The 27,956-nt window shown below is 37.7% G+C and overlaps 3 protein-coding genes across 3 annotated transcripts in view; all 3 read right to left on the bottom strand.

Annotated features, from left to right (window-relative positions):
- The window catches only part of MEGF6 (multiple EGF like domains 6), a 376,924-nt gene that overhangs the window by 242,242 nt on the left and 106,726 nt on the right, over positions 1–27,956 (bottom strand).
- On the bottom strand, positions 14,531–16,571 carry LOC141559999 (E3 ubiquitin-protein ligase TRIM11-like). The gene has a single exon (XM_074297641.1). It carries the CDS (start codon positions 16,452–16,454, stop codon positions 15,051–15,053), a length of 1,404 nt encoding a protein of 467 aa, XP_074153742.1. The 5' UTR covers positions 16,455–16,571; the 3' UTR covers positions 14,531–15,050.
- LOC141559998 (E3 ubiquitin-protein ligase TRIM11-like) lies at positions 25,288–27,317 on the bottom strand. Its single transcript, XM_074297640.1, has one exon. The coding sequence runs from the start codon at positions 27,191–27,193 to the stop codon at positions 25,790–25,792; it is 1,404 nt and encodes a 467-aa protein (XP_074153741.1). The 5' UTR covers positions 27,194–27,317; the 3' UTR covers positions 25,288–25,789.

Raw genomic sequence — 27,956 nt, 5'->3', positions numbered from 1 at the left:
GAACCACATATGTGTTATCTCCTCAAGATGAAAGCCAGAAGAACAAGGATATTTCCAAGTTCTCACCACCTCTACGGAAGGGGGTAGCATGAGACATAACAACCATTCTCTCTACAAATAAAAAAGCCTTATGCAAATAAGGATGGAGGAGTTATACTTGACTGTGTACAACGTTAATAAAATAATTAAGAGAATAAAAAGAATGCAAGCTCTCAGGGCAACAACCTTCTTGATTTTGTTTGTCTTTCCAGTCATCTGGCATAGTGTTTTGCACATAAACTGACATCAAATCTCAATCTGTCTTTCTTTAGTGCTCTTTGGTCTGACCTCTAGGGCCAAGTAGGACAAGAGTAATCATTCGTCTATGTGATAGACCTTCAAATACCAGGGGAAGGCTATCATATCCCTCCCACATGAGCACACACACACAAACACAAACCTTGTTATCTTTGTTTACACTCCTAAATCCCTCAACCAATTCTCATATGGTAAGAACTTGAAAGACACCCAGGTGGCGCTGCAGTGGAACATACTAAGACTTTTGGAACATACTATTTAATGTAAGAAATATCTGCTGATTTGTTGATTGTTTTCAGTTTTATTCATTCATAGACATTCAAAGGCAGCTGGGTGCTTTAGTGCATTTAAATTTAGGTTTAGAAAAATAAAGACCTGAATTCAAAACTGGCCTTCATCTCAGGCATTTAGTAACTGGATGATCTTAGTCAAGTCATTTAACTGAATGTCTGCCTTATCTGGAAAATAGCTATAAAAACAGCATCTATCTCCTGGGATTGTTTGTAAAGCACTTCACAAACCTTAAAATACTATATAAAATCAATTAAGAATTAAGTATTCTAAGAATTATGTATTCTAACATTACTATTAATATCTCAAGATCCTTCACCATCCTGGCTATTCCTTTGGATACTTCTTAGATTATAAATGTTCCTGTCAAATTATGGTTGTCCCTAACTAGAGGTCATCAAGCAAAGGCTGTTGGGTTTGTGCAAAGGGCATTCTTTTTTGGGCATGGGTTAGACAAGATGGCTGCTGAGGGTCCTTCCAGGTCCTTGATGATAAGTCCCATCACTGACATTTCAGTACTTGAAGGATGGGTACTCCCTTGAGTAATGCATATCGGAATCCTTCTGTAAAGAGCTAAGAAGCCTTTGGGAGCTCCTGGGAGAGTGGAAATCATCTCCTTGAAGGTGATGTGCCTTTCCAAACTTATAGAGCCATGTGGAACTTGCCAGTACAGTCAGTACTGTAACTACTAAGCACCTACTATGGGCCAGACAATGTGCTTAACACGGGGATACAAAGAAAAGCAAAAGATGGTTCCTGCTCTGAGGAGTTCACACTTTAATGAAGGAGATAACAGAAGTGAAGGATAATGGGTATAAAGTATTATTCCCATGACATGTTAGTAGTCATGTTGTTTCAATTCTGTCTGATTCTTCATGAAGCTATTTGCAGTTTTCTTGGCAGGGGTTTGCCATTTCCTTCTCCAACTAATTTGAGAAATAAGGAAACTGAGGCAGAGTGAAGTGACCTGTCTCAGGCCACACAGCTAATAAATGTCCTGACTCCAGGCCCAGCACACTATCCACAGCAGCGCCACCTAGCTGCCTGTAGTTATTTAGTTTTACTTAAGTATTATTTTTAGCTATAAAGGAAGGTTCCCTGTGGTGGTTGGAATAGGGGTGGGAGGTACTTTATTGAATATTAGCAAATGGATACTGTTTGAAGGCATCTAAACATTAGGAAAAAGCATTAAAAATCAATAAATTTAGAACTTAAACTCAGACCCATTAGCCACAAATCCAGAACTCTTTCCACTTTGTACAATGTTACTTGAAATGAAACTTTTAAAATCTGTTTCTGGCATCTGTTGAGGAAAGACTAAACAAACTAGATAATATGAACACCACCTTGTCATCAGAAATGATGATGCTGAGGAATACAGAGACACGTGGTAAGACTCATGTGATACAGATAGAAGGAAGCAAAATCAGGGAAACAACAAATGAATGACCACAACAATATGAGCAAAAACAAAACAAAACAAAACAAAAAACAAACAATCAAACAATCAGAATGTCATGTAAAATTACAATGACCAAGCTTGGTCTCAAAGAAGAGAGATAAGAAGGTGCTTCCTCCTGCCCTTCTTTGTCGAAGTGAGGGCTTATGGGTGTGGAAGATGATATATAATGTCACATTTGTTATATGTTGATTTATATGTTGAATTTTTTTTCTTCTCTAATGACTTGATTCATGAAAAAAAGGTGAAGAAAAGTGATATAGTAGAAATAAAGATGATATAAATACAAATTATGTTAATAACAATTCATTCTTTAAAAATTTGCATGTATTTGTTGAATTAAAGAATAAGAGAATTTATAAACCCAATAACAATGGAAAGGAGGAAGGAAGGAAGGAAGGAAGGAAGGAAGGAAGGAAGGAAGGAAGGAAGGAAGGAAGGAAGGAAGGAAGGAAGGAAGGAAGGAAGGAAGGAAAGAAAGAAAGAAGGGAAGGAGGGAGAGAAGGGAAAAAGGGAAGGAAGGAGAGAGGGAAAGAGAAGAGAAGGAAGTGCCTTGTTCCTTGTTCTCTACCAGGTGATAGTATATGAATTGACTGATGAAGCCAGTAACCCGCATAAGATAATGAGCTGCATGATAGGGTAGAAAGAACATGGACTTTGCAATCAGGAGACAATGGACTCTTAGAAGCCCAGAATGCCAGCTGGAAGGGATCTCTGAGACCCTCTAGTGGTCCCACTGAGTTTTTTGTTTTTTTTATATTAACCAGAAACTCTTTTAACACCTTCCACCAGTTCTCCAGCCTCTGCTTAAAACCTCCAGCAAGGGTGACCCGTGACATCCCAGGCAATCCATTTCTCTTTGGGATAACTCTGCTTAGTGGGCAGCCTTCCTCTTTACAACTTTCACCTCTTGTTCTTGGCTCTTCCCTCTGAAGCCCAGGATGACTGCCCAGATTCCTCTTTCAAGTGACAGAGCTTCAGATTCTGGAAGACATCTAACATTGCTCTACCTCCTCCCTGTTCCCCAGGATCTTTCCCTTTCAAGGCTACAGATACCCAATTCTTTCCACTTGTTCTCACGTGGAAAGAATTTGACATCCTTAATATTGAGGCAATCCTCCTCTGGGTTTGTTCCAGCTTAATCTATAGGGCAACAAACACATACTATGTGCCGGGCACTGTCCTAAATGCTGAGGTTGCAATAAAAAGCCAAAAACAGTCTCTGCTCTAAAATCTAAGGGGAGAGACAGCATGTGGACAACTACATACAACAAGATATGAACAAGGTAAACTGGAGATAGGCGACAGACAGGAGACACTCACACTAAAGAACAGAAAGAAAGACTATGGAGAAGAGAGGACTTTAACTGAGAGTTGAAGGAAGAAAGAGAAACGAGGCAGAGATGAGGAGAAAGAGGAAGGGCAGAAAGGGATGAGGAAAAGAGAGGAGGGGATGGGGAAGGATGGGGGAGAACAAATGCAACATCCTTCTGAAATGAGAACATCCAACTGCAGAAGGTGATGGGACTCTCACCTCCCAACTCCTGGATTTCATGCCTCTCTGAATATCACTGAAGACTGTTTTGATATTTCATCATTTTGTGACACTAGACATGTCCCTTCAACTCTATAAGCCTCCATAATAGCATCAGCAATGTCTACTCTAAAAAGTTGGCATGAATAATTAGAAATGGGATGACTGTAGAAGGGACTCACTTGAGGGATTTAGGGCCACCTCAAATATCCCAACTCTATCTTTAGATGGGCTATGAATTGGAAATCTGCCCCTTATATTAAGCTAAGCCAAAATCTGCCTTCCTGAAATGGCCATTTTTCTTCTTCCTTTCTTCCTCACTTCCTTCCTTCCTTCCTTCTTTCCTTCCTTCCTCTCTTTCTTTCTTTCTTTCTTTCTTTCTTTCTTTCTTTCTTTCTTTCTTTCTTTCTTTCTTTCTTTTTTCTTTCTTTCTTTCTTTCTTTCTTTCTTTCTTTCTTTCTTTCTTTCTTTCTCTCTCTCTCTTTCTTTCTTTCTTTCTTTCTTTCTTTCTTTCTTTCTCTCTCTCTTTCTTTCTCTTTCTTTCTTTCTTTCTTTCTTTCTTTCTTTCTTTCTTTCTTTCTTTCTTTCTTTCTTTCTTTCTTTCTTTCTTTCTTTCTTTCTTTCTTTCTTTCTTTCTTTCTTTCTTTCTTCCTTTCACCAAACCAATTGGGTTAAGTGACTTGCCCAGGGTCACACAGCTAGGCAGTGTTAAGTGTCTGAAACCAGATTTGAACTCAGGTCCTTCAGGGCTGGTAATCACCAGCTGGTGCCACCTAGCTGCCTCAATGGCCATCTTTCCAATGAACTGAAAGGAGGGCAGAGAAGGGCTAGCTACTTGGGTAACGAGAGAGCTGGATGATGCAGGGGACAAAGCACAGGGTCTTAAGTCAAATGAACTGGCTGATGCCCTAGAGAAGACGTTAGACTTCTCTGGACTTCAGCTTCCTTTTCAGCAAACAGAGGGGATCAGTTAGACATCCCTTCCAGTTCTAGATCTTGCCTCATGCTGTGAGTTTTTCCATTTTTCCAATCTCTGTTCTGGAGTAGCACAGTGTAGACATTGACAATGATGGAGAGCTTTTCCCTAGCAGTTGCAAGAGACACCACCAGGGGGCACCAACCCCCTTCTTTACCCCAAAAGAGAAGATGGAGTTGGATGATTAAATGTCAAGATCCTGGAATAATATTTAATTTTAAATGTCTCTTTCCTGGCCACACTCCCCAGATAGCTCTCACCTGCCTGCAGGGATATCACTCATTCAGAGAGGGAGCCCAGAGCTCTCTACCAAGAGATAATCTGGGTTGACGGGGGAGGGGGGCTGGTCCCACGGTCACTTGGGGGTCGATTACAGAAGGTCCTAGCTGAAAGAGCTTCAAAAGGGCATCCTGATCTCCCCAATAGTTAATTTTCACTCTATTGCCCCCCCAAATGCACACACACAAAATTAACTGAATTATTTTGTACTGATTTAGCTGAATACACATAATTTCCATCTGGTAGAATGTAAACTCTTAGAGAGAAGTAAATGTTTCATTTTCCCAGCAGCCTTCAAGTCCCATGTATGGACCTTTACTCCCAGCATCCAGAGCCCTCCTGTTGAGAGCTGAACAGTCACAATAATCATGTGTACAGTGTCTAGTAAGGTCTCAAAACACTTTTACACATTATCTTATCAACCTCTCACCCCAACCAGGTACTTCATTGCTATAATTAAATTTTAAAATTTAATATTGTTTATCATTATATGTTATTTTACTTCAATATTAAATTAATATAATATTATTTGTTATTCTGATTTTACAGCTGGAGAGCCTCCCACTCCAAAACCACAACATGGAAGAGATCCTAGCAAGTCTTAGCAGATCTTTCCCAAGAAAACCAAGGTTCAAGGACCAGCCCAGTCAATGCATGATGTGTCTTTGATCAGGGACCACAATGTGGTTCCCTTCTATCTTTCTTAGCTTTTTTGTCATATGTGACCAACCCTGATATGCATTACATCACTGGATCACTCAAAATGATGCCTAGATAATCCTCAAGCACAATATTCTATCTCCTATCATGACTTTGCACAAATGCCTCCCACCATCCCCTACTTAAATCTTCTTCTAAGTATCTCTAGCTTCCTTGAACACACTGTCCATATAGCACCTTCTACAAGAAGTATAGACTTTCAGGGGCAGCTAGTTGATGCAGTGGATAGAGTAACAGCCCTGAAATCCGGAGGACCTGAACTCAAACACTTAACACTTTCTGGCTGTGTGGCCCTGGGCAAGTCACTTAACCCCAATTGCCTCACCAAGAAAAAAAAAAGAAAAAAGAAAAAAAAGAAAGAAGAAGAAGAAAAGAAGAAGATGAAAAAGATGAAAAAGAAGATGATGAAGATAATAATGAAGAAGAAGATGATGATGATGATGATGAAAAAGAAGATGATGAAGATAATAATGAAGATGATGAAGAAGATAATAATGAAGAAGATGATGATGATGATGATGAAAAAGAAGATGATGAAGATAATAATGAAGAAGATGAAAAAGAAGATGATGAAGATAACAATGAAGAAGAAGATGATGATGATGATGAAAAAGATGATGAAGATAATAATGAAGAAGAAGATGAAAAAGAAGATGATGAAGATAACAATGAAGAAGAAGAAGAAGATGATGATGATGATGATGATGGAAAAGAAGATGATGAAGATAATAATGAAGAAGAAGAAGAAGATGAAAAAAGAAGATGATGAAGAAGATAATAATGAAGAAGAAGAAGAAGAAGAAGATGATGATGATGATGAAGATAATAATGAAGAAGAAGATGAAAAAAGAAGATGATGAAGAAGATAATATGAAGAAGAAGATGATGATGATGATGATGAAAAAGAATATGATGAAGATAATAATGAAGAAGAAGAAGATGAAAAAGATGATGAAGATAATAATGAAGATGATGATGATGAAAAAGATGATGAAGATAATGAAGAAGATGAAAAAGAAGATGATGAAGATAATAATGAAGAAGAAGATGAAAAAGAAGATGATGAAGATAACAATGAAGAAGAAGAAGAAGAAGATGATGATGATGATGATGATGATGATGATGATGATGATGGAAAAGAAGATGATGAAGATAATAATGAAGAAGATGAAAAAAGAAGATGATGAAGAAGATAATAATGAAGAAGAAGATGATGATGATGATGATGATGATGAAAAATAAGATGATGAAGATAATAATGAAGAAGAAGATGAAAAAAGAAGATGATGAAGAAGATAATATGAAGAAGAAGAAGAAGATGATGATGATGATGAAAAAGAAGATGATGAAGATAATAATGAAGAAGAAGATGAAAAAGATGATGAAGATAATAATGAAGATGATGATGATGAAAAAGATGATGAAGATAATGAAGAAGATGAAAAAGAAGATGATGAAGAAGATAATAATGAAGAAGAAGATGATGATGATGATGAAAAAGAAGATGATGAAGATAATAATGAAGAAGAAGATGAAAAAGAAGATGATGAAGATAACAATGAAGAAGAAGAAGAAGAAGATGATGATGATGATGATGATGGAAAAGAAGATGATGAAGATAATAATGAAGAAGATGAAAAAAGAAGATGATGAAGAAGATAATAATGAAGAAGAAGATGATGATGATGATGATGATGATGATGATGAAAAATAAGATGATGAAGATAATAATGAAGAAGAAGAAGATGAAAAAGATGATGAAGATAATAATGAAGGTGATGATGATGAAAAAGATGATGAAGATAATGAAGAAGATGAAAAAGAAGATGATGAAGATAACAATGAAGAAGAAGATGATGATGATGATGAAAAAGAAGATGATGAAGATAATAATGAAGAAGAAGATGAAAAAGAAGATGATGAAGATAACAATGAAGAAGAAGAAGAAGATGATGATGATGATGATGATGATGAAGATAATAATGAAGAAGATGAAAAAAGAAGATGATGAAGAAGATAATAATGAAGAAGAAGATGATGATGATGATGATGATGATGAAAAATAAGATGATGAAGATAATAATGAAGAAGAAGATGAAAAAAGAAGATGATGAAGAAGATAATATGAAGAAGAAGAAGAAGATGATGATGATGATGAAAAAGAAGATGATGAAGATAATAATGAAGAAGAAGATGAAAAAGATGATGAAGATAATAATGAAGATGATGATGATGAAAAAGATGATGAAGATAATGAAGAAGATGAAAAAGAAGATGATGAAGAAGATAATAATGAAGAAGATGATGATGATGATGAAAAAGAAGATGATGAAGATAATAATGAAGAAGAAGATGAAAAAGAAGATGATGAAGATAACAATGAAGAAGAAGAAGAAGATGATGATGATGATGATGATGATGGAAAAGAAGATGATGAAGATAATAATGAAGAAGATGAAAAAAGAAGATGATGAAGAAGATAATAATGAAGAAGAAGAAGATGATGATGATGATGATGATGATGATGATGAAAAATAAGATGATGAAGATAATAATGAAGAAGAAGAAGATGAAAAAGATGATGAAGATAATAATGAAGATGATGATGATGAAAAAGATGATGAAGATAATGAAGAAGATGAAAAAGAAGATGATGAAGAAGATAATAATGAAGAAGAAGATGATGATGATGATGAAAAAGAAGATGATGAAGATAATAATGAAGAAGAAGATGAAAAAGAAGATGATGAAGATAACAATGAAGAAGAAGAAGAAGATGATGATGATGATGATGATGATGATGGAAAAGAAGATGATGAAGATAATCATGAAGAAGATGAAAAAAGAAGATGATGAAGAAGATAATAATGAAGAAGAAGATGATGATGATGATGATGATGATGATGATGATGATGATGAAAAATAAGATGATGAAGATAATAATGAAGAAGAAGATGAAAAAAGAAGATGATGAAGAAGATAATGTGAAGAAGAAGATGATGATGATGATGAAAAAGAAGATGATGAAGATAATAATGAAGAAGAAGATGAAAAAGATGATGAAGATAATAATGAAGATGATGATGATGAAAAAGATGATGAAGATAATGAAGAAGATGAAAAAGAAGATGATGAAGAAGATAATAATGAAGAAGATGATGATGATGAAAAAGAAGATGATGAAGATAATAATGAAGAAGAAGATGAAAAAGAAGATGATGAAGATAACAATGAAGAAGAAGAAGATGATGATGATGATGATGATGATGGAAAAGAAGATGATGAAGATAATCATGAAGAAGATGAAAAAAGAAGATGATGAAGAAGATAATAATGAAGAAGAAGAAGATGATGATGATGATGATGAAAAATAAGATGATGAAGATAATAATGAAGAAGAAGATGAAAAAAGAAGATGATGAGGAAGATAATATGAAGAAGAAGAAGATGATGATGATGATGAAAAAGAAGATGATGAAGATAATAATGAAGAAGAAGAAGATGAAAAAGATGATGAAGATAATAATGAAGATGATGATGATGAAAAAGATGATGAAGATAATGAAGAAGATGAAAAAGAAGATGATGAAGAAGATAATAATGAAGAAGAAGATGATGATGATGATGAAAAAGAAGATGATGAAGATAATAATGAAGAAGAAGATGAAAAAGAAGATGATGAAGATAACAATGAAGAAGAAGAAGAAGATGATGATGATGATGATGATGATGATGGAAAAGAAGATGATGAAGATAATCATGAAGAAGATGAAAAAAGAAGATGATGAAGAAGATAATAATGAAGAAGAAGATGATGATGATGATGATGATGATGATGATGATGATGATGAAAAATAAGATGATGAAGATAATAATGAAGAAGAAGATGAAAAAAGAAGATGATGAAGAAGATAATGTGAAGAAGAAGATGATGATGATGATGAAAAAGAAGATGATGAAGATAATAATGAAGAAGAAGATGAAAAAGATGATGAAGATAATAATGAAGATGATGATGATGAAAAAGATGATGAAGATAATGAAGAAGATGAAAAAGAAGATGATGAAGAAGATAATAATGAAGAAGATGATGATGATGAAAAAGAAGATGATGAAGATAATAATGAAGAAGAAGATGAAAAAGAAGATGATGAAGATAACAATGAAGAAGAAGAAGATGATGATGATGATGATGATGATGGAAAAGAAGATGATGAAGATAATCATGAAGAAGATGAAAAAAGAAGATGATGAAGAAGATAATAATGAAGAAGAAGAAGATGATGATGATGATGATGAAAAATAAGATGATGAAGATAATAATGAAGAAGAAGATGAAAAAAGAAGATGATGAGGAAGATAATATGAAGAAGAAGAAGATGATGATGATGATGAAAAAGAAGATGATGAAGATAATAATGAAGAAGAAGAAGATGAAAAAGATGATGAAGATAATAATGAAGATGATGATGATGAAAAAGATGATGAAGATAATGAAGAAGATGAAAAAGAAGATGATGAAGAAGATAATAATGAAGAAGAAGATGATGATGATGATGAAAAAGAAGATGATGAAGATAATAATGAAGAAGAAGATGAAAAAGAAGATGATGAAGATAACAATGAAGAAGAAGAAGAAGATGATGATGATGATGATGATGATGATGATGATGGAAAAGAAGATGATGAAGATAATAATGAAGAAGATGAAAAAAGAAGATGATGAAGAAGATAATGAAGAAGAAGATGATGATGATGATGATGATGATGATGATGATGAAAAATAAGATGATGAAGATAATAATGAAGAAGAAGATGAAAAAGAAGATGATGAAGAAGATCATAATGAAGAAGATGATGATGATGATGATGATGAAAAAGATGATGAAGATAATAATGAAGAAGATGATGATGATGATGAAAAAGAAGATGATGAAGATAATGAAGAAGAAGAAGATGAAAAAGAAGATGATGAAGAAGATAATAATGAAGAAGATGATGATGATGATGATGATGATGATGATGAAAAAGAAGATGATGAAGATAATAATGAAGAAGATGAAAAAGAAGATGATGAAGATAACAATGAAGAAGAAGAAGATGATGATGATGATGATGATGATGATGATGATGAAAAAGAAGATGATGAAGATAATAATGAAGAAGAAGATGAAAAAGAAGATGATGAAGAAGATAATAATGAAGAAGATGATGATGATGATGATGATGAAAAAGAAGATGATGAAGATAATAATGAAGAAGAAGAAGAAGATGATGAAGATAATAATGAAGAAGATGAAAAAGAAGATGATGAAGATAACAATGAAGAAGAAGAAGATGATGATGATGATGATGATGATGATGATGATGAAAAAGAAGATGATGAAGATAATAATGAAGAAGAAGATGAAAAAGAAGATGATGAAGAAGATAATAATGAAGAAGATGATGATGATGATGATGATGAAAAAGAAGATGATGAAGATAATAATGAAGAAGAAGAAGATAAAAAAGATGATGAAGATAATAATGAAGATGATGATGATGAAGAGGAAGATGATGAAGATAATAATGAAGAAGATGATGATGATGATGAAAAAGAAGATGATGATGATAATGAAGAAGAAGAAGATGAAAAAGAAGATGATGAAGAAGATAATAATGAAGAAGATGATGAAGATGATGATGATGAAGAAGAAGAAGATGATGAAGATAATAATGAAGAAGATGAAAAAGAAGATGATGAAGATAACAATGAAGAAGAAAAAGAAGATGATGATGATGATGATGAAAAAGAAGATGATGAAGATAATAATGAAGAAGAAGAAGATGAAAAAGAAGATGATGAAGAAGATAATAATGAAGAAGATGATGATGATGATGATGAAAAAGAAGATGATGAAGATAATAATGAAGAAGAAGAAGATGAAAAAGATGATGAAGATAATAATGAAGATGATGATGATGAAGAAGAAGAAGATGATGAAGATAATAATGAAGAAGATGAAAAAGAAGATGATGAAGATAACAATGAAGATGATGATGATGATGATGAAAAAGAAGATGATGAAGATAATAATGAAGAAGATGATGATGATGAAAAAGAAGATGAAGATAATGAAGAAGTAGAAGATGAAAAAGAAGAAGATGATGAAGATAATAATGAAGCAGAAGAAGAAGAAGAAGAAGAAGAAGAAGAAGAAGAAGAAGAAGAAGAAGAAGAAGAAGAAGAAGAAGAAGAAGAAGAAGAAGAAGAAGAAGAAGAAGAAGAAGAAGAAGAAGAAGAAGAAGAAGAAGAAGAAGAAGAAGAAGAAGAAGAAATACAGACTTTCATTTAATGGAGGGAGTAGGGAAAAGGGAGGAAAAAAATCTATAATACATGGTTTTGCAAAGGTGAGTGTTGAAAACTATGTAAGCATATATTTCAAAAATAAAAAGCTTTTTAAAAATAGTATAGGCTTTTGATCAGAACTCTCTCCTGATTTGTATATTTATTATACCCCAGGTTATTATGCAATACCCCCATCAAAAAATGTAAGCTTCTTGCTGGCAGGAATCAGTTCATTTGTATGGTATCTTGTGTGCCTAGGACTGTGCTTTGGGACATTGGGGAGGGGATCAGAAAACTAGATAAAGAATGCTGCCCGTACTGCCTTAGTTCATGAGAAATGCCTTGAGACATTGACCAGGTTGAAATTGATTGACTGACAGCCAGCCTGTATTTGTCAAAGGCAAAACTTTCACTAAGGTCTTCTTAACTCTGAGACTGGCTCTCTATAAGATACGCTTTGCCTCCTGGTATACAGTGGGTATTAAATAAGTGCATGTTCATAAGCTCGCTGAGCTTATGACAAGTCATCTTGTCCAAAGCCCCCATTTTACAGATGAGGTACTGAGGCCATTAGGAGGTACTGTTCACATAGACAGGGAAGAGGTACAGCTAAGATTTGAAAGTGGAAGCCAGACCTTTTTCCAGTGGGATTCAAGGGAATCCAAGGATCCCCAGCCTCAGTAACTGGGTCAGCCCATGGGTTGTCAAGAGAATAACTTTCTGGGTCACGTGACTCTCAAAGGCTGTCTCTGAAGGCATACGGGTGTTGGGATCTGCTGGTGGAGAGGGTGCCCAAATCCATCACTGAAGTGCTACTGGAAGAGGGACACGTGGGAGACCAGAGTTCGGTTCAGAGAGCGCCCCTCTCTCCAGCCTTCTCATTCACTTCCCCTGAGGCTGGAAGCCTGATGGGATAGAGATCAGACCTGGTCTGAAAAGAGAAGAAGTTCCTGCTCTTCATCATGAGGATGAGAAGGGGGAGAGCGGGTCCCATGTCCCCCCCTCGTACCTCCCACGCCACAGTTGCCAGGAGGCTCCCAGGATGCATCTCGGAGGCAGCTTGGTGGCAGGTCTGGATACCCAGGCCCAGGAGGAACCCTGGCTGCCGCTCTAGCTCAGGGCTTGGGTTCCACCCTGGACAGCTCCTCCCTACCCCCATGCCCTCACTCCTGCCTCCTCTGGGAGAGAGAGGGCAGAAAATCCAGATGTCATGCTCCGGCTTTGGGAGCTGAGAGGAGATGCCAGGCACACCATAGTAGTTGGCCCAGGGCTCTGCCCAGACACATTCCCTCCTCCTCCCCCGCCCCCCCCCCCCCCCCGGAGCAAATGGACTCTGTGCAGGTCCAGGCTACTCTCCCTATCCCACCGGAGAGACAAGTCATTTCCCTTCTCCTGACCTCAGTTTCTTATCTATCAAATCAGAGGGGTGGGCTAAATGATTTCTAAGATCCTTCCAACTCTAAATCCTACAAGGTCTTCTCAGCCATTCTACCCCTTATCTGTGTGAAATCTGGACCCATCTCTTTCCATCACCAGCTTCCCAAAGGCTGAGAGGGGCTGGGATTGTCCCTCCCCATCTGAGCCCCTACAGGCTCCTCCCCCATTCCCCCTGCCCCCTCCCCGGAACCACCTTCCCTTTAATTGCTCAGCTGGGAGTTTCCACCTCCTCCAAACAAGTTTTTCTTCTAACAGATTTGAAGATTACAAGGTTGAGCCCACTCCTGCCTCGGGGCTATTGAAGATTTATCATCCCAGACGCTAAAAAGAAAAGCAGGAAGAGAACTGGCCCCAGAGGCTCAGGATAAGGAGCCCTTAAAGGTCATCCTCATTTTACAAATCAGGAAACTGAAGCTGAGGATGGAGTGACTTGTCCCTGGGCCCCTGCGCTGTGACTGGCAGAGACTGGGTTTGGTCTGGGATGCTCTGACTCCAACACTCTTTAGACAGCATCTCCAATAAGAGAGAAGTCATTCCAGGGTGTTCAAAAGCCTCAGAGCCCTTTTAACTATTTAATAGCTTAATATTGCACGAAGATTTTTGGGACAGCCTCTCTAAGTAGGAGAAAATCCATCCCTTGACTGGAATGACCCAGAAAGTCCCTTTTAACTCTGAATCTAAGTTCTATAGAGTCTCTGAGTTTGCGATATAAGCTCTTTGAAGGCAGAGATTGATGGGTTATTTGCTCTTTTTATCTGGCATCTAGGTATTATTTAAATAATACATTTAATAATAAATTTTAAAATGACAAATGTAATTACTCATTAATTGAGTGATCAGGTTATAATCTAAAACAAAATGGTATAAACATCATAACCAGATGTCACAATGATTGAAATACTGGACTTGGGAGTCAGGAATATATCTTTTAATATATTCTATTTAATAATATATTTTAAACCCTATTTTATTACATTTGATAATTTTATTATATTTTTATATTTATATTTATTAAGTATTATATATGATATACATTTATTATATTTTGATATTTAAATTCTTGGAATTTTATTATGAATTGCACTAATTGCATGAAAGTTTATTTGTGCCGTAACATTTTGGAAACATAATATCTGCAACATGCAGGTACAGAACAATTATAGTATTAAAAAAAAAAAAAAAAAAAAAAAAAAAAAAAAAGCTGAGTTTAAACCTTGCCTCAGACACTTACTAGCTATGTGACCTGAGGAAAACTACCAAAACTAACCTTCATTTGCCTCAGTTTCTGCATCTGCAAAATGAGGATAATAATAGTCCCTATCTCCCCAGGTTGTTGTAACCATCAAATGATAACATATGGAGAGTGTTTTGCAAACAATTAAGTGCTTTATAAAAGCTATTATTATTAATGGACAATAATGAACATAAAGACTCATCTTTATTAATCTGCAATAATAATAGTATTACTGACTGACACTTATATGGTCCTTTGGAGTTCACAAGATCCCTTCCATACATGACCTCATTGGAGACTCAGCACAGCCCTGGGAGGGGAGTGTCCCCATTTAAACAGATGAGGAAACTGAGGCTGATAAAAGTGGTTACCCAGCTAATAAGCTGGAGAAAGCTGGGATTTTCAGGTAGGAGAACCCACAGGAATTAGAGAATATAGTGTGTGAAGTCTTTTTGGCCAATAAGCAGATAAGTGTTCCTTGAGAATTCTGAATTAGGGGCAGATTGTTAGAGAACAATCATTTACCAGACCTTGTGTTCCAAGATAGAAAAGGGGCTTGTAAGGTCCTGACAAGGAAATGGTGGGGAATGTATAAATAAGATGCTTTTCATTTACATGATAAAATGATATGTCTCCATGATGGAAGTCCAAGAAAATTCCAACTTTGAAGGCCGACTCACTGGTGCAGAGGTATCTCAACTGCTGAGTTTTTTGTTGCAGGTGGGACTTGGATATGGCATAAAGAGAGTGGCCATTACCATTATCAACAGCCATAAGTGTAAAAAAGTTTTCCAGCTCAGATGATATATTACAAACACCAAGGCACCAGGAAGTGTGGCCAGGCACCTGCACCTCCCAATAACATCTCTGTGAAATGAAGGACTGAGTAGCAAGAACCAGAAACAAATCTTCAAACCCCCCACTAGGGTTGAGGCTTGTCCCTTGTGTTGCTCCTCTACACACACTCTTCAGATCTTCAGATACGATGAGACCCGGGCCAGCCGTGTTAGGATCCAGAGTGATGTCCACTTTGAACCGGGAAATTGCTTCTATGATTGCAGGGATGGGACACACAATTCTCTTGAGGCAGAAGTTTTGTGGTTCCTGGTGAAGCACAGATTCATTCCTTTTGACTATTTCTCTCACATTCCTCAGCAAATCCAGATCAGGTTTTATGCACTCCTCCTCCAACTCTGTGATTCTCTTCCTGAATTCTTGATTCTGGTTGACTAGTGCTGCAATTCTCCTCTCCTGGGCTTCCACCTGGGCCCTGACCTGCTTTTCCACGTTTGACATGCACTCCTCCATCTCCTCCTCCAGGAACTCAAATGTTTTCTGGAATGAGTGCATAATATTCTTCTTTTGAAACTCTGCCTCCTCTTGCAACTTTTCCAATAAGGCCTTCCCATGCTGCAGCATTCGTGCAACTTTCTCCCTTTGCTTGCACAATTCTTTCACAGTCTCTGGGAGTTTCCTCCTGAAGTCCTCTGCCGCCTTATCAATCCCAGTGAGTATGGGAGCCTCAGGCCCCTGGCACTGAGAGCAGGCCATACAGATGGGGCGGCGATGTTCCCCACACAACCGCTTCCGGACTTCCTGATGGACCTCACACTTGCCATGTCCTTCAGGGTCCTGCAAGCAATGGGCTCTCTGCTTTGGGGCAGCAGTAGCCGTCAGCCCAACACTGGCATTGGCTTGGAAAGCCCTCAGCTGGTTGATCCTCCCGCACTCTGTGCACAAGAGAGGGGTAGAGTTCTCCTGACAGCTCTTGAGGAGGCAACTTTGACAAAAAGTGTGGCCACACTCAAAGGACACTGGGTTTGTGAAACCCTTCCTGCAGATGGGGCAAATGAGTGCCTCCTGGACAGATGGAGTCAAGTTTGGGAAAGAAGCCATTTTCTGCTCTGCTTCTCCCAGGATCTTTGCTTCAGCCTCACAGTTCCCAGCCTCAAGCTCTGCTTGCAGGGTGGGGAATCTGAGGGTCCAGGATTCAAATCCCTTTTCGGGCACCAAATTGTGAAGGTCCAAGCTAGCTCCTCTGAAGGGCTCAGAAGAAGTCCTTGCCCCACGTTGGGCACCAAAATTGTAATGTTCTGATAGGCTCTCAATTGTACTCCTTCTCTAAGAGGAGGTTTCTTCCCTGTATAATCTTTTCCTCTGTGGGGAGGTTTCTTGGGAGGTTTCTGGAGCCTCCAGTTAGCCTCTTCTTCTTCTTCCGAAATCTTAGCTCTGAATCTCCTCCAGCTCTTGTCCTCCCCAATCCAGACTGCTGCTGTCTAAACAACGTCCCAGTCTAGACAGCTCTCCAGGCTCAATGTTGCCTCTTTTTATACTCACAGAGAATGGAATTGTGAGAACTTCAACCAATGAACTTGCTCCTTTTAAAGGTTGTGTAAACTCCTTTTCAGAACTCCTTTTAAAGGTGTAAACTCTTTTAAATGTGTAAACTCCTTTTCAGAACTCCTTTTAAAGGTGTAAACTCCTTTTAAAGGTGTAAACTCTTTTAAATGTGTAAACTCCTTTTCAGAACTCCTTTTAAAGGTGTAAACTCTTTTAAATGTGTAAACTCCTTTTCAGAACTCCTTTTAAAGGTGTAAACTCTTTTAAATGTGTAAACTCCTTTTCAAGGTGTAAACTCTTTTAAATGTGTAAACTCCTTTTCAGAAGTCTAAAGGTGTAAACTACTAAAGGTGTGAACTCTGAGCTAGAGAATTGTTTAAACAACCTGAGTTATCATCTTGTAATCATAACAATAGATAAACATGAATATGAATAGAGATAGATACTAGATGAAATAAATCAATATAATAAACATATAATGTATAAATATAAAAATATAATAAAAGTCAAAAGAGTTTGGGACTTGAGGTTAAAAGGATTCAGGATTCAAATCTGACTTCTGACATTTATTTGCTATGTAGCCCTGAGTGAGCTATACTGGAAAATGGGGGAGATGTCACTTGAACTATCTAATTCACAGCATAGTTGTGAGAAAAGACCTTTATAAAGTTTAACTTGCATCCAGGATGTGAATTATTGTAATGATTCTCCCTGGCTCTAATCCTTGACTTCATAGAGTGATATCTTAGTTCAAGACGGGAAGCTTCAAGTCCCTGCTTTAATCAAATTGAACTTGACACAGAGATCTGAACATCCAAACTCTCACCTTGAATAGCAAAAGCCAAGAGCAAAGGAGAGAAACAAAACAGACAGATATAGAGAGAAGCATGGAGAGATAGATGGTGGAGAGAGAGATTTTTGTTGTTGTTGAATCATGTCCTTCTCTTCATGACTCCTTTTAGGGATTTTCCTGGCAAAAAAAAAACCATTGGAGTGATTTGCCATTTCCTTCTCCAACTCATTTTACAAATGAGGAAACTGAGGCAAATAGGCTTAAGTGACTTGCCCAGAGTCACACAGCTAGGCAGTGTTAAGTGTCTGAAACCAGATTTGAACTCAGGTCCTTCAGGGCTGGTAATCACCAGCTGGTGCCACCTAGCTGCCTCAATGGCCATCTTTCCAATGAACTGAAAGGAGGGCAGAGAAGGGCTAGCTACTTGGGTAACGAGAGAGCTGGATGATGCAGGGGACAAAGCACAGGGTCTTAAGTCAAATGAACTGGCTGATGCCCTAGAGAAGACGTTAGACTTCTCTGGACTTCAGCTTCCTTTTCAGCAAACAGAGGGGATCAGTTAGACATCCCTTCCAGTTCTAGATCTTGCCTCATGCTGTGAGTTTTTCCATTTTTCCAATCTCTGTTCTGGAGTAGCACAGTGTAGACATTGACAGTGATGGAGAGCTTTTCCCTAGCAGTTGCAAGAGACACCACCAGGGGGCACCAACCCCCTTCTTTACCCCAAAAGAGAAGATGGAGTTGGATGATTAAATGTCAAGATCCTGGAATAAATTTTAATTTTAAATGTCTCTTTCCTGGCCACACTCCCCAGATAGCTCTCACCTGCCTGCAGGGATATCACTCATTCAGAGAGGGAGCCCAGAGCTCTCTACCAAGAGATAATCTGGGTTGATGGGGGAGGGGGGCTGGTCCCACGGTCACTTGGGGGTCGATTACAGCAGGTCCTAGCTGAAAGAGCCTCAAAAGGGCATCCTGATCTCCCCAATACTTAATTTTCACTCTATTGCCCCCCAAATACACACACACACAAAATTAACTGAATTATTTTGTACTGATTTAGCTGAATACACATGATTTCCATCTGGTAGAATGTAAACTCTTAGAGAGAAGTAAATGTTTCATTTTCCCAGCAGCCTTCAAGTCCCATCTATGGACCTTTACTCCCAGCATCCAGAGCCCTCCTGTTGAGGGCTGAACAGTCACAATAATCATGTGTACAGTGTCTAGTAAGGTCTCAAAACACTTTTACACATTATCTTATCAACCTCTCACCCCAACCAGGTACTTCATTGCTATAATTAAATTTTAAAATTTAATATTGTTTATCATTATATGTTATTTCACTTCAATATTAAATTAATATAATATTATTTGTTATTCTGATTTTACAGCTGGAGAGCCTCCCACTCCAAAACCACAACATGGAAGAGATCCTAGCAAGTCTTAGCAGGTCTTTCCCAAGAAAACCAAGGTTCAAGGACCAGCCCAGCCAATGCATGATGTGTCTTTGATCAGGGGCCACAATGTGGTTCCCTTCTATCTTTCTTAGCTTTTTTGTCATATGTGACCAACCCTGATATGCATTACATCACTGGATCACTATTCTAGTCAAAATGATGCCTAGATAATCCTCAAGCACAATATTCTATCTCCTATCATGACTTTGCACAAATGCCTCCCACCATCCCCTACTTAAATCTTCTTCTAAGTATCTCTAGCTTCCTTGAACACACTGTCCACATAGCACCTTCTACAAGAAGTATAGACTGTCAGGGGCAGCTAGTTGATGCAGTGGATAGAGTAACAGCCCTGAAATCAGGAGGACCTGACCTCAAACACTTAACACTTTCTGGCTGTGTGGCCCTGGGCAAGTCACTTAACCCCAATTGTCTCAGCAAGAAAAAAAAAAGAAGAAAGAAGAAGAAGAAGAAGAAGAAGAAGAAGAAGAAGAAGAAGAAGAAGAAGAAGAAGAAGAAGAAGAAGAAGAAGAAGAAGAAGAAGAAGAAGAAGAAGAAGAAGAAGAAAAGAAGAAGATGAAAAAGAAGATGATGAAGATAATAATGAAGAAGATGATGATGATGATGATGAAAAAGAAGATGATGAAGATAATAATGAAGAAGATGAAAAAGAAGATGATGAAGATAACAATGAAGAAGAAGATGATGATGAAGAAGATGATGATGATGATGATGATGATGAAAAAGATGATGAAGATAATAATGAAGAAGAAGATGAAAAAAGAAGATGATGAAGAAGATAATGAAGAAGAAGATGATGATGATGATGATGAAAAAGAAGATGATGAAGATAATAATGAAGAAGAAGATGAAAAAGAAGATGATGAAGATAATAATGAAGAAGAAGAAGAAAAGAAGAAGATGAAAAAGAAGATGATGAAGATAATAATGAAGAAGATGATGATGATGATGATTAAAAAGAAGATGATGAAGATAATAATGAAGAAGATGAAAAAGAAGATGATGAAGAAGATCATAATGAAGAAGATGATGATGATGATGATGATGAAAAAGAAGATGATGAAGATAATAATGAAGATGATGATGATGATGAAAAAGAAGATGATGAAGATAATGAAGAAGAAGAAGATGAAAAAGAAGATGATGAAGAAGATAATAATGAAGAAGATGATGATGATGATGATGATGATGATGAAAAAGAAGATAATGAAGATAATAATGAAGATGAAAAAGAAGATGATGAAGATAACAATGAAGAAGAAGAAGATGATGATGATGATGATGATGATGATGATGAAAAAGAAGATGATGAAGATAATAATGAAGAAGAAGATGAAAAAGAAGATGATGAAGAAGATAATAATGAAGATGATGATGATGATGATGATGAAAAAGAAGATGATGAAGATAATAATGAAGAAGAAGAAGAAGATGAAAAAGATGATGAAGATAATAATGAAGATGATGATGATGAAGAAGAAGATGATGAAGATAATAATGAAGAAGATGATGATGATGATGAAAAAGAAGATGATGAAGATAATGAAGAAGAAGAAGATGAAAAAGAAGATGATGAAGAAGATAATAATGAAGAAGATGATGATGATGATGATGAAAAAGAAGATGATGAAGATAATAATGAAGAAGAAGAAGATGAAAAAGATGATGAAGATAATAATGAAGATGATGATGATGAAAAAGAAGATGATGAAGATAATAATGAAGAAGATGATGATGATGATGATGAAAAAGAAGATGATGAAGATAATAATGAAGAAGATGAAAAAGAAGATGATGAAGATAACAATGAAGAAGAAGATGATGATGAAGAAGATGATGATGATGATGATGATGATGAAAAAGATGATGAAGATAATAATGAAGAAGAAGAAGATGAAAAAAGAAGAAGATGATGAAGAAGATAATGAAGAAGAAGATGATGATGATGATGATGATGAAAAAGAAGATGATGAAGATAATAATGAAGAAGAAGATGAAAAAGAAGATGATGAAGATAACAATGAAGAAGAAGATGATGATGATGATGAAAAAGAAGATGATGAAGATAATAATGAAGAAGAAGAAGAAGATAAAAAAGAAGAAGAAAAGAAGAAGATGAAAAAGAAGATGATGAAGATAATAATGAAGAAGATGATGATGATGATGATGAAAAAGAAGATGATGAAGATAATAATGAAGAAGAAGATGAAAAAGAAGATGATGAAGAAGATCATAATGAAGAAGATGATGATGATGATGATGATGAAAAAGATGATGAAGATAATAATGAAGAAGATGATGATGATGATGAAAAAGAAGATGATGAAGATAATGAAGAAGAAGAAGATGAAAAAGATGATGAAGAAGATAATAATGAAGAAGAAGATGATGATGATGATGATGATGATGATGAAAAAGAAGATGATGAAGATAATAATGAAGAAGATGAAAAAGAAGATGATGAAGATAACAATGAAGAAGAAGAAGATGATGATGATGATGATGATGATGATGATGATGAAAAAGAAGATGATGAAGATAATAATGAAGAAGAAGATGAAAAAGAAGATGATGAAGAAGATAATAATGAAGAAGATGATGATGATGATGATGATGAAAAAGAAGATGATGAAGATAATAATGAAGAAGAAGAAGAAGATGAAAAAGATGATGAAGATAATAATGAAGATGATGATGATGAAGAAGAAGAAGATGATGAAGATAATAATGAAGAAGATGATGATGATGAAAAAGAAGATGATGAAGATAATGAAGAAGAAGAAGATGAAAAAGAAGATGATGAAGAAGATAATAATGAAGAAGATGATGAAGATGATGATGATGAAGAAGAAGAAGATGATGAAGATAATAATGAAGAAGATGAAAAAGAAGATGATGAAGATAACAATGAAGAAGAAAAAGAAGATGATGATGATGATGATGAAAAAGAAGATGATGAAGATAATAATGAAGAAGAAGAAGATGAAAAAGAAGATGATGAAGAAGATAATAATGAAGAAGATGATGATGATGATGATGAAAAAGAAGATGATGAAGATAATAATGAAGAAGAAGAAGATGAAAAAGATGATGAAGATAATAATGAAGATGATGATGATGAAGAAGAAGAAGATGATGAAGATAATAATGAAGAAGATGAAAAAGAAGATGATGAAGATAACAATGAAGATGATGATGATGATGATGAAAAAGAAGATGATGAAGATAATAATGAAGAAGATGATGATGATGAAAAAGAAGATGAAGATAATGAAGAAGTAGAAGATGAAAAAGAAGAAGATGATGAAGATAATAATGAAGCAGAAGAAGAAGAAGAAGAAGAAGAAGAAGAAGAAGAAGAAGAAGAAGAAGAAGAAGAAGAAGAAGAAGAAGAAGAAGAAGAAGAAGAAGAAGAAGAAGAAGAAGAAGAAATACAGACTTTCATTTAATGGAGGGAGTAGGGAAAAGGGAGGAAAAAAATCTATAATACATGGTTTTGCAAAGGTGAGTGTTGAAAACTATGTAAGCATATATTTCAAAAATAAAAAGCTTTTTTAAAAAAGTATAGGCTTTTGATCAGAACTCTCTCCTGATTTGTATATTTATTATACCCCAGGTTATTATGCAATACCCCCATCAAAAAATGTAAGCTTCTTGCTGGCAGGAATCAGTTCATTTGTATGGTATCTTGTGTGCCTAGGACTGTGCTTTGGGACATTTGGGAGGGGATCAGAAAACTAGATAAAGAATGCTGCCCGTACTGCCTTAGTTCATGAGAAATGCCTTGAGACATTGACCAGGTTGAAATTGATTGACTGACAGCCAGCCTGTATTTGTCAAAGGCAAAACTTTCACTAAGGTCTTCTTAACTCTGAGACTGGCTCTCTATAAGATACGCTTTGCCTCCTGGTATACAGTGGGTATTAAATAAGTGCATGTTCATAAGCTCGCTGAGCTTATGACAAGTCATCTTGTCCAAAGCCCCCATTTTACAGATGAGGTACTGAGGCCATTAGGAGGTACTGTTCACATAGACAGGGAAGAGGTACAGCTAAGATTTGAAAGTGGAAGCCAGACCTTTTTCCAGTGGGATTCAAGGGAATCCAAGGATCCCCAGCCTCAGTAACTGGGTCAGCCCATGGGTTGTCAAGAGAATAACTTTCTGGGTCACGTGACTCTCAAAGGCTGTCTCTGAAGGCATACGGGTGTTGGGATCTGCTGGTGGAGAGGGTGCCCAAATCCATCACTGAAGTGCTACTGGAAGAGGGACACGTGGGAGACCAGAGTTCGGTTCAGAGAGCGCCCCTCTCTCCAGCCTTCTCATTCACTTCCCCTGAGGCTGGAAGCCTGATGGGATAGAGATCAGACCTGGTCTGAAAAGAGAAGAAGTTCCTGCTCTTCATCATGAGGATGAGAAGGGGGAGAGCGGGTCCCATGTCCCCCCCTCGTACCTCCCACGCCACAGTTGCCAGGAGGCTCCCAGGATGCATCTCGGAGGCAGCTTGGTGGCAGGTCTGGATACCCAGGCCCAGGAGGAACCCTGGCTGCCGCTCTAGCTCAGGGCTTGGGTTCCACCCTGGACAGCTCCTCCCTACCCCCATGCCCTCACTCCTGCCTCCTCTGGGAGAGAGAGGGCAGAAAATCCAGATGTCATGCTCCGGCTTTGGGAGCTGAGAGGAGATGCCAGGCACACCATAGTAGTTGGCCCAGGGCTCTGCCCAGACACATTCCCTCCTCCTCCCCCGCCCCCCCCCCCCCCTGGAGCAAATGGACTCTGTGCAGGTCCAGGCTACTCTCCCTATCCCACCGGAGAGACAAGTCATTTCCCTTCTCCTGACCTCAGTTTCTTATCTATCAAATCAGAGGGGTGGGCTAAATGATTTCTAAGATCCTTCCAACTCTAAATCCTACAAGGTCTTCTCAGCCATTCTACCCCTTATCTGTGTGAAATCTGGACCCATCTCTTTCCATCACCAGCTTCCCAAAGGCTGAGAGGGGCTGGGATTGTCCCTCCCCATCTGAGCCCCTACAGGCTCCTCCCCCATTCCCCCTGCCCCCTCCCCGGAACCACCTTCCCTTTAATTGCTCAGCTGGGAGTTTCCACCTCCTCCAAACAAGTTTTTCTTCTAACAGATTTGAAGATTACAAGGTTGAGCCCACTCCTGCCTCGGGGCTATTGAAGATTTATCATCCCAGACGCTAAAAAGAAAAGCAGGAAGAGAACTGGCCCCAGAGGCTCAGGATAAGGAGCCCTTAAAGGTCATCCTCATTTTACAAATCAGGAAACTGAAGCTGAGGATGGAGTGACTTGTCCCTGGGCCCCTGCGCTGTGACTGGCAGAGACTGGGTTTGGTCTGGGATGCTCTGACTCCAACACTCTTTAGACAGCATCTCCAATAAGAGAGAAGTCATTCCAGGGTGTTCAAAAGCCTCAGAGCCCTTTTAACTATTTAATAGCTTAATATTGCACGAAGATTTTTGGGACAGCCTCTCTAAGTAGGAGAAAATCCATCCCTTGACTGGAATGACCCAGAAAGTCCCTTTTAACTCTGAATCTAAGTTCTATAGAGTCTCTGAGTTTGCGATATAAGCTCTTTGAAGGCAGAGATTGATGGGTTATTTGCTCTTTTTATCTGGCATCTAGGTATTATTTAAATAATACATTTAATAATAAATTTTAAAATGACAAATGTAATTACTCATTAATTGAGTGATCAGGTTATAATCTAAAACAAAATGGTATAAACATCATAAGTAAGTAACCAGATGTCACAATGATTGAAATACTGGACTTGGGAATCAGGAATATATCTTTTAATATATTCTATTTAATAATATATTTTAAACCCTATTTTATTATATTTGATAATTTTATTATATTTTTATATTTATATTTATTAAGTATTATATATGATATACATTTATTATATTTTGATATTTAAATTCTTGGAATTTTATTATGAATTGCACTAATTGCATGAAAGTTTATTTGTGCCGTAACATTTTGGAAACATAATATCTGCAACATGCAGGTACAGAACAATTATAGTATTAAAAAAAAAAAAAAAAAAAAAAAAAAAAAAAAAAAAAAGCTGAGTTTAAACCTTGCCTCAGACACTTACTAGCTATGTGACCTGAGGAAAACTACCAAAACTAACCTTCATTTGCCTCAGTTTCTGCATCTGCAAAATGAGGATAATAATAGTCCCTATCTCCCCAGGTTGTTGTAACCATCAAATGATAACATATGGAGAGTGTTTTGCAAACAATTAAGTGCTATATAAAAGCTATTATTATTAATGGACAATAATGAACATAAAGACTCATCTTTATTAATCTGCAATAATAATAGTATTACTGACTGACACTTATATGGTCCTTTGGAGTTCACAAGATCCCTTCCATACATGACCTCATTGGAGACTCAGCACAGCCCTGGGAGGGGAGTGTCCCCATTTAAACAGATGAGGAAACTGAGGCTGATAAAAGTGGTTACCCAGCTAATAAGCTGGAGAAAGCTGGGATTTTCAGGTAGGAGAACCCACAGGAATTAGAGAATATAGTGTGTGAAGTCTTTTTGGCCAATAAGCAGATAAGTGTTCCTTGAGAATTCTGAATTAGGGGCAGATTGTTAGAGAACAATCATTTACCAGACCTTGTGTTCCAAGACAGAAAAGGGGCTTGTAAGGTCCTGACAAGGAAATGGTGGGGAATGTATAAATAAGATGCTTTTCATTTACATGATAAAATGATATGTCTCCATGATGGAAGTCCAAGAAAATTCCAACTTTGAAGGCCGACTCACTGGTGCAGAGGTATCTCAACTGCTGAGTTTTTTGTTGCAGGTGGGACTTGGATATGGCATAAAGAGAGTGGCCATTACCATTATCAACAGCCATAAGTGTAAAAAAGTTTTCCAGCTCAGATGATATATTACAAACACCAAGGCACCAGGAAGTGTGGCCAGGCACCTGCACCTCCCAATAACATCTCTGTGAAATGAAGGACTGAGTAGCAAGAACCAGAAACAAATCTTCAAACCCCCCACTAGGGTTGAGGCTTGTCCCTTGTGTTGCTCCTCTACACACACTCTTCAGATCTTCAGATACGATGAGACCCGGGCCAGCCGTGTTAGGATCCAGAGTGATGTCCACTTTGAACCGGGAAATTGCTTCTATGATTGCAGGGATGGGACACACAATTCTCTTGAGGCAGAAGTTTTGTGGTTCCTGGTGAAGCACAGATTCATTCCTTTTGACTATTTCTCTCACATTCCTCAGCAAATCCAGATCAGGTTTTATGCACTCCTCCTCCAACTCTGTGATTCTCTTCCTGAATTCTTGATTCTGGTTGACTAGTGCTGCAATTCTCCTCTCCTGGGCTTCCACCTGGGCCCTGACCTGCTTTTCCACGTTTGACATGCACTCCTCCATCTCCTCCTCCAGGAACTCAAATGTTTTCTGGAATGAGTGCATAATATTCTTCTTTTGAAACTCTGCCTCCTCTTGCAACTTTTCCAATAAGGCCTTCCCATGCTGCAGCATTCGTGCAACTTTCTCCCTTTGCTTGCACAATTCTTTCACAGTCTCTGGGAGTTTCCTCCTGAAGTCCTCTGCCGCCTTATCAATCCCAGTGAGTATGGGAGCCTCAGGCCCCTGGCACTGAGAGCAGGCCATACAGATGGGGCGGCGATGTTCCCCACACAACCGCTTCCGGACTTCCTGATGGACCTCACACTTGCCATGTCCTTCAGGGTCCTGCAAGCAATGGGCTCTCTGCTTTGGGGCAGCAGTAGCCGTCAGCCCAACACTGGCATTGGCTTGGAAAGCCCTCAGCTGGTTGATCCTCCCGCACTCTGTGCACAAGAGAGGGGTAGAGTTCTCCTGACAGCTCTTGAGGAGGCAACTTTGACAAAAAGTGTGGCCACACTCAAATGACACTGGGTTTGTGAAACCCTTCCTGCAGATGGGGCAAATGAGTGCCTCCTGGACAGATGGAGTCAAGTTTGGGAAAGAGGCCATTTTCTGCTCTGCTTCTCCCAGGATCTTTGCTTCAGCCTCACAGTTCCCAGCCTCAAGCTCTGCTTGCAGGGTGGGGAATCTGAGGGTCCAGGATTCAAATCCCTTTTTGGGCACCAAATTGTGAAGGTCCAAGCTAGCTCCTCTGAAGGGCTCAGAAGAAGTCCTTGCCCCACGTTGGGCACCAAAATTGTAATGTTCTGATAGGCTCTCAATTGTACTCCTTCTCTAAGAGGAGGTTTCTTCCCTGTATAATCTTTTCCTCTGTGGGGAGGTTTCTTGGGAGGTTTCTGGAGCCTCCAGTTAGCCTCTTCTTCTTCTTCCGAAATCTTAGCTCTGAATCTCCTCCAGCTCTTGTCCTCCCCAATCCAGACTGCTGCTGTCTAAACAACGTCCCAGTCTAGACAGCTCTCCAGGCTCAATGTTGCCTCTTTTTATACTCACAGAGAATGGAATTGTGAGAACTTCAACCAATGAACTTGCTCCTTTTAAAGGTGTAAACTCTTTTAAATGTGTAAACTCCTTTTCAGAACTCCTTTTAAAGGTGTAAACTCTTTTAAATGTGTAAACTCCTTTTAAAGGTGTAAACTCTTTTAAATGTGTAAACTCCTTTTCAGAACTCCTTTTAAAGGTGTAAACTCTTTTAAATGTGTAAACTCCTTTTAAAGGTGTAAACTCTTTTAAATGTGTAAACTCCTTTTCAGAAGTCTAAAGGTGTAAACTACTAAAGGTGTGAACTCTGAGCTAGAGAATTGTTTAAACAACC

The sequence above is a fragment of the Sminthopsis crassicaudata genome, chromosome 3 (assembly GCF_048593235.1).
Source record: "Sminthopsis crassicaudata isolate SCR6 chromosome 3, ASM4859323v1, whole genome shotgun sequence".
NCBI lineage: Eukaryota > Metazoa > Chordata > Mammalia > Dasyuromorphia > Dasyuridae > Sminthopsis > Sminthopsis crassicaudata.
The sequence above is the reverse complement of the archived record's forward strand: the minus strand, read 5'-3'. Positions and strand labels throughout refer to the sequence as shown.

Coding starts and splice junctions, on each gene's coding strand:
- LOC141559999 (XM_074297641.1), bottom strand. CDS start 16,454: ATGGCTTCTTTCCCAAACTTGACTCCATCTGTCCAGGAGGCACTCATT.
- LOC141559998 (XM_074297640.1), bottom strand. CDS start 27,193: ATGGCCTCTTTCCCAAACTTGACTCCATCTGTCCAGGAGGCACTCATT.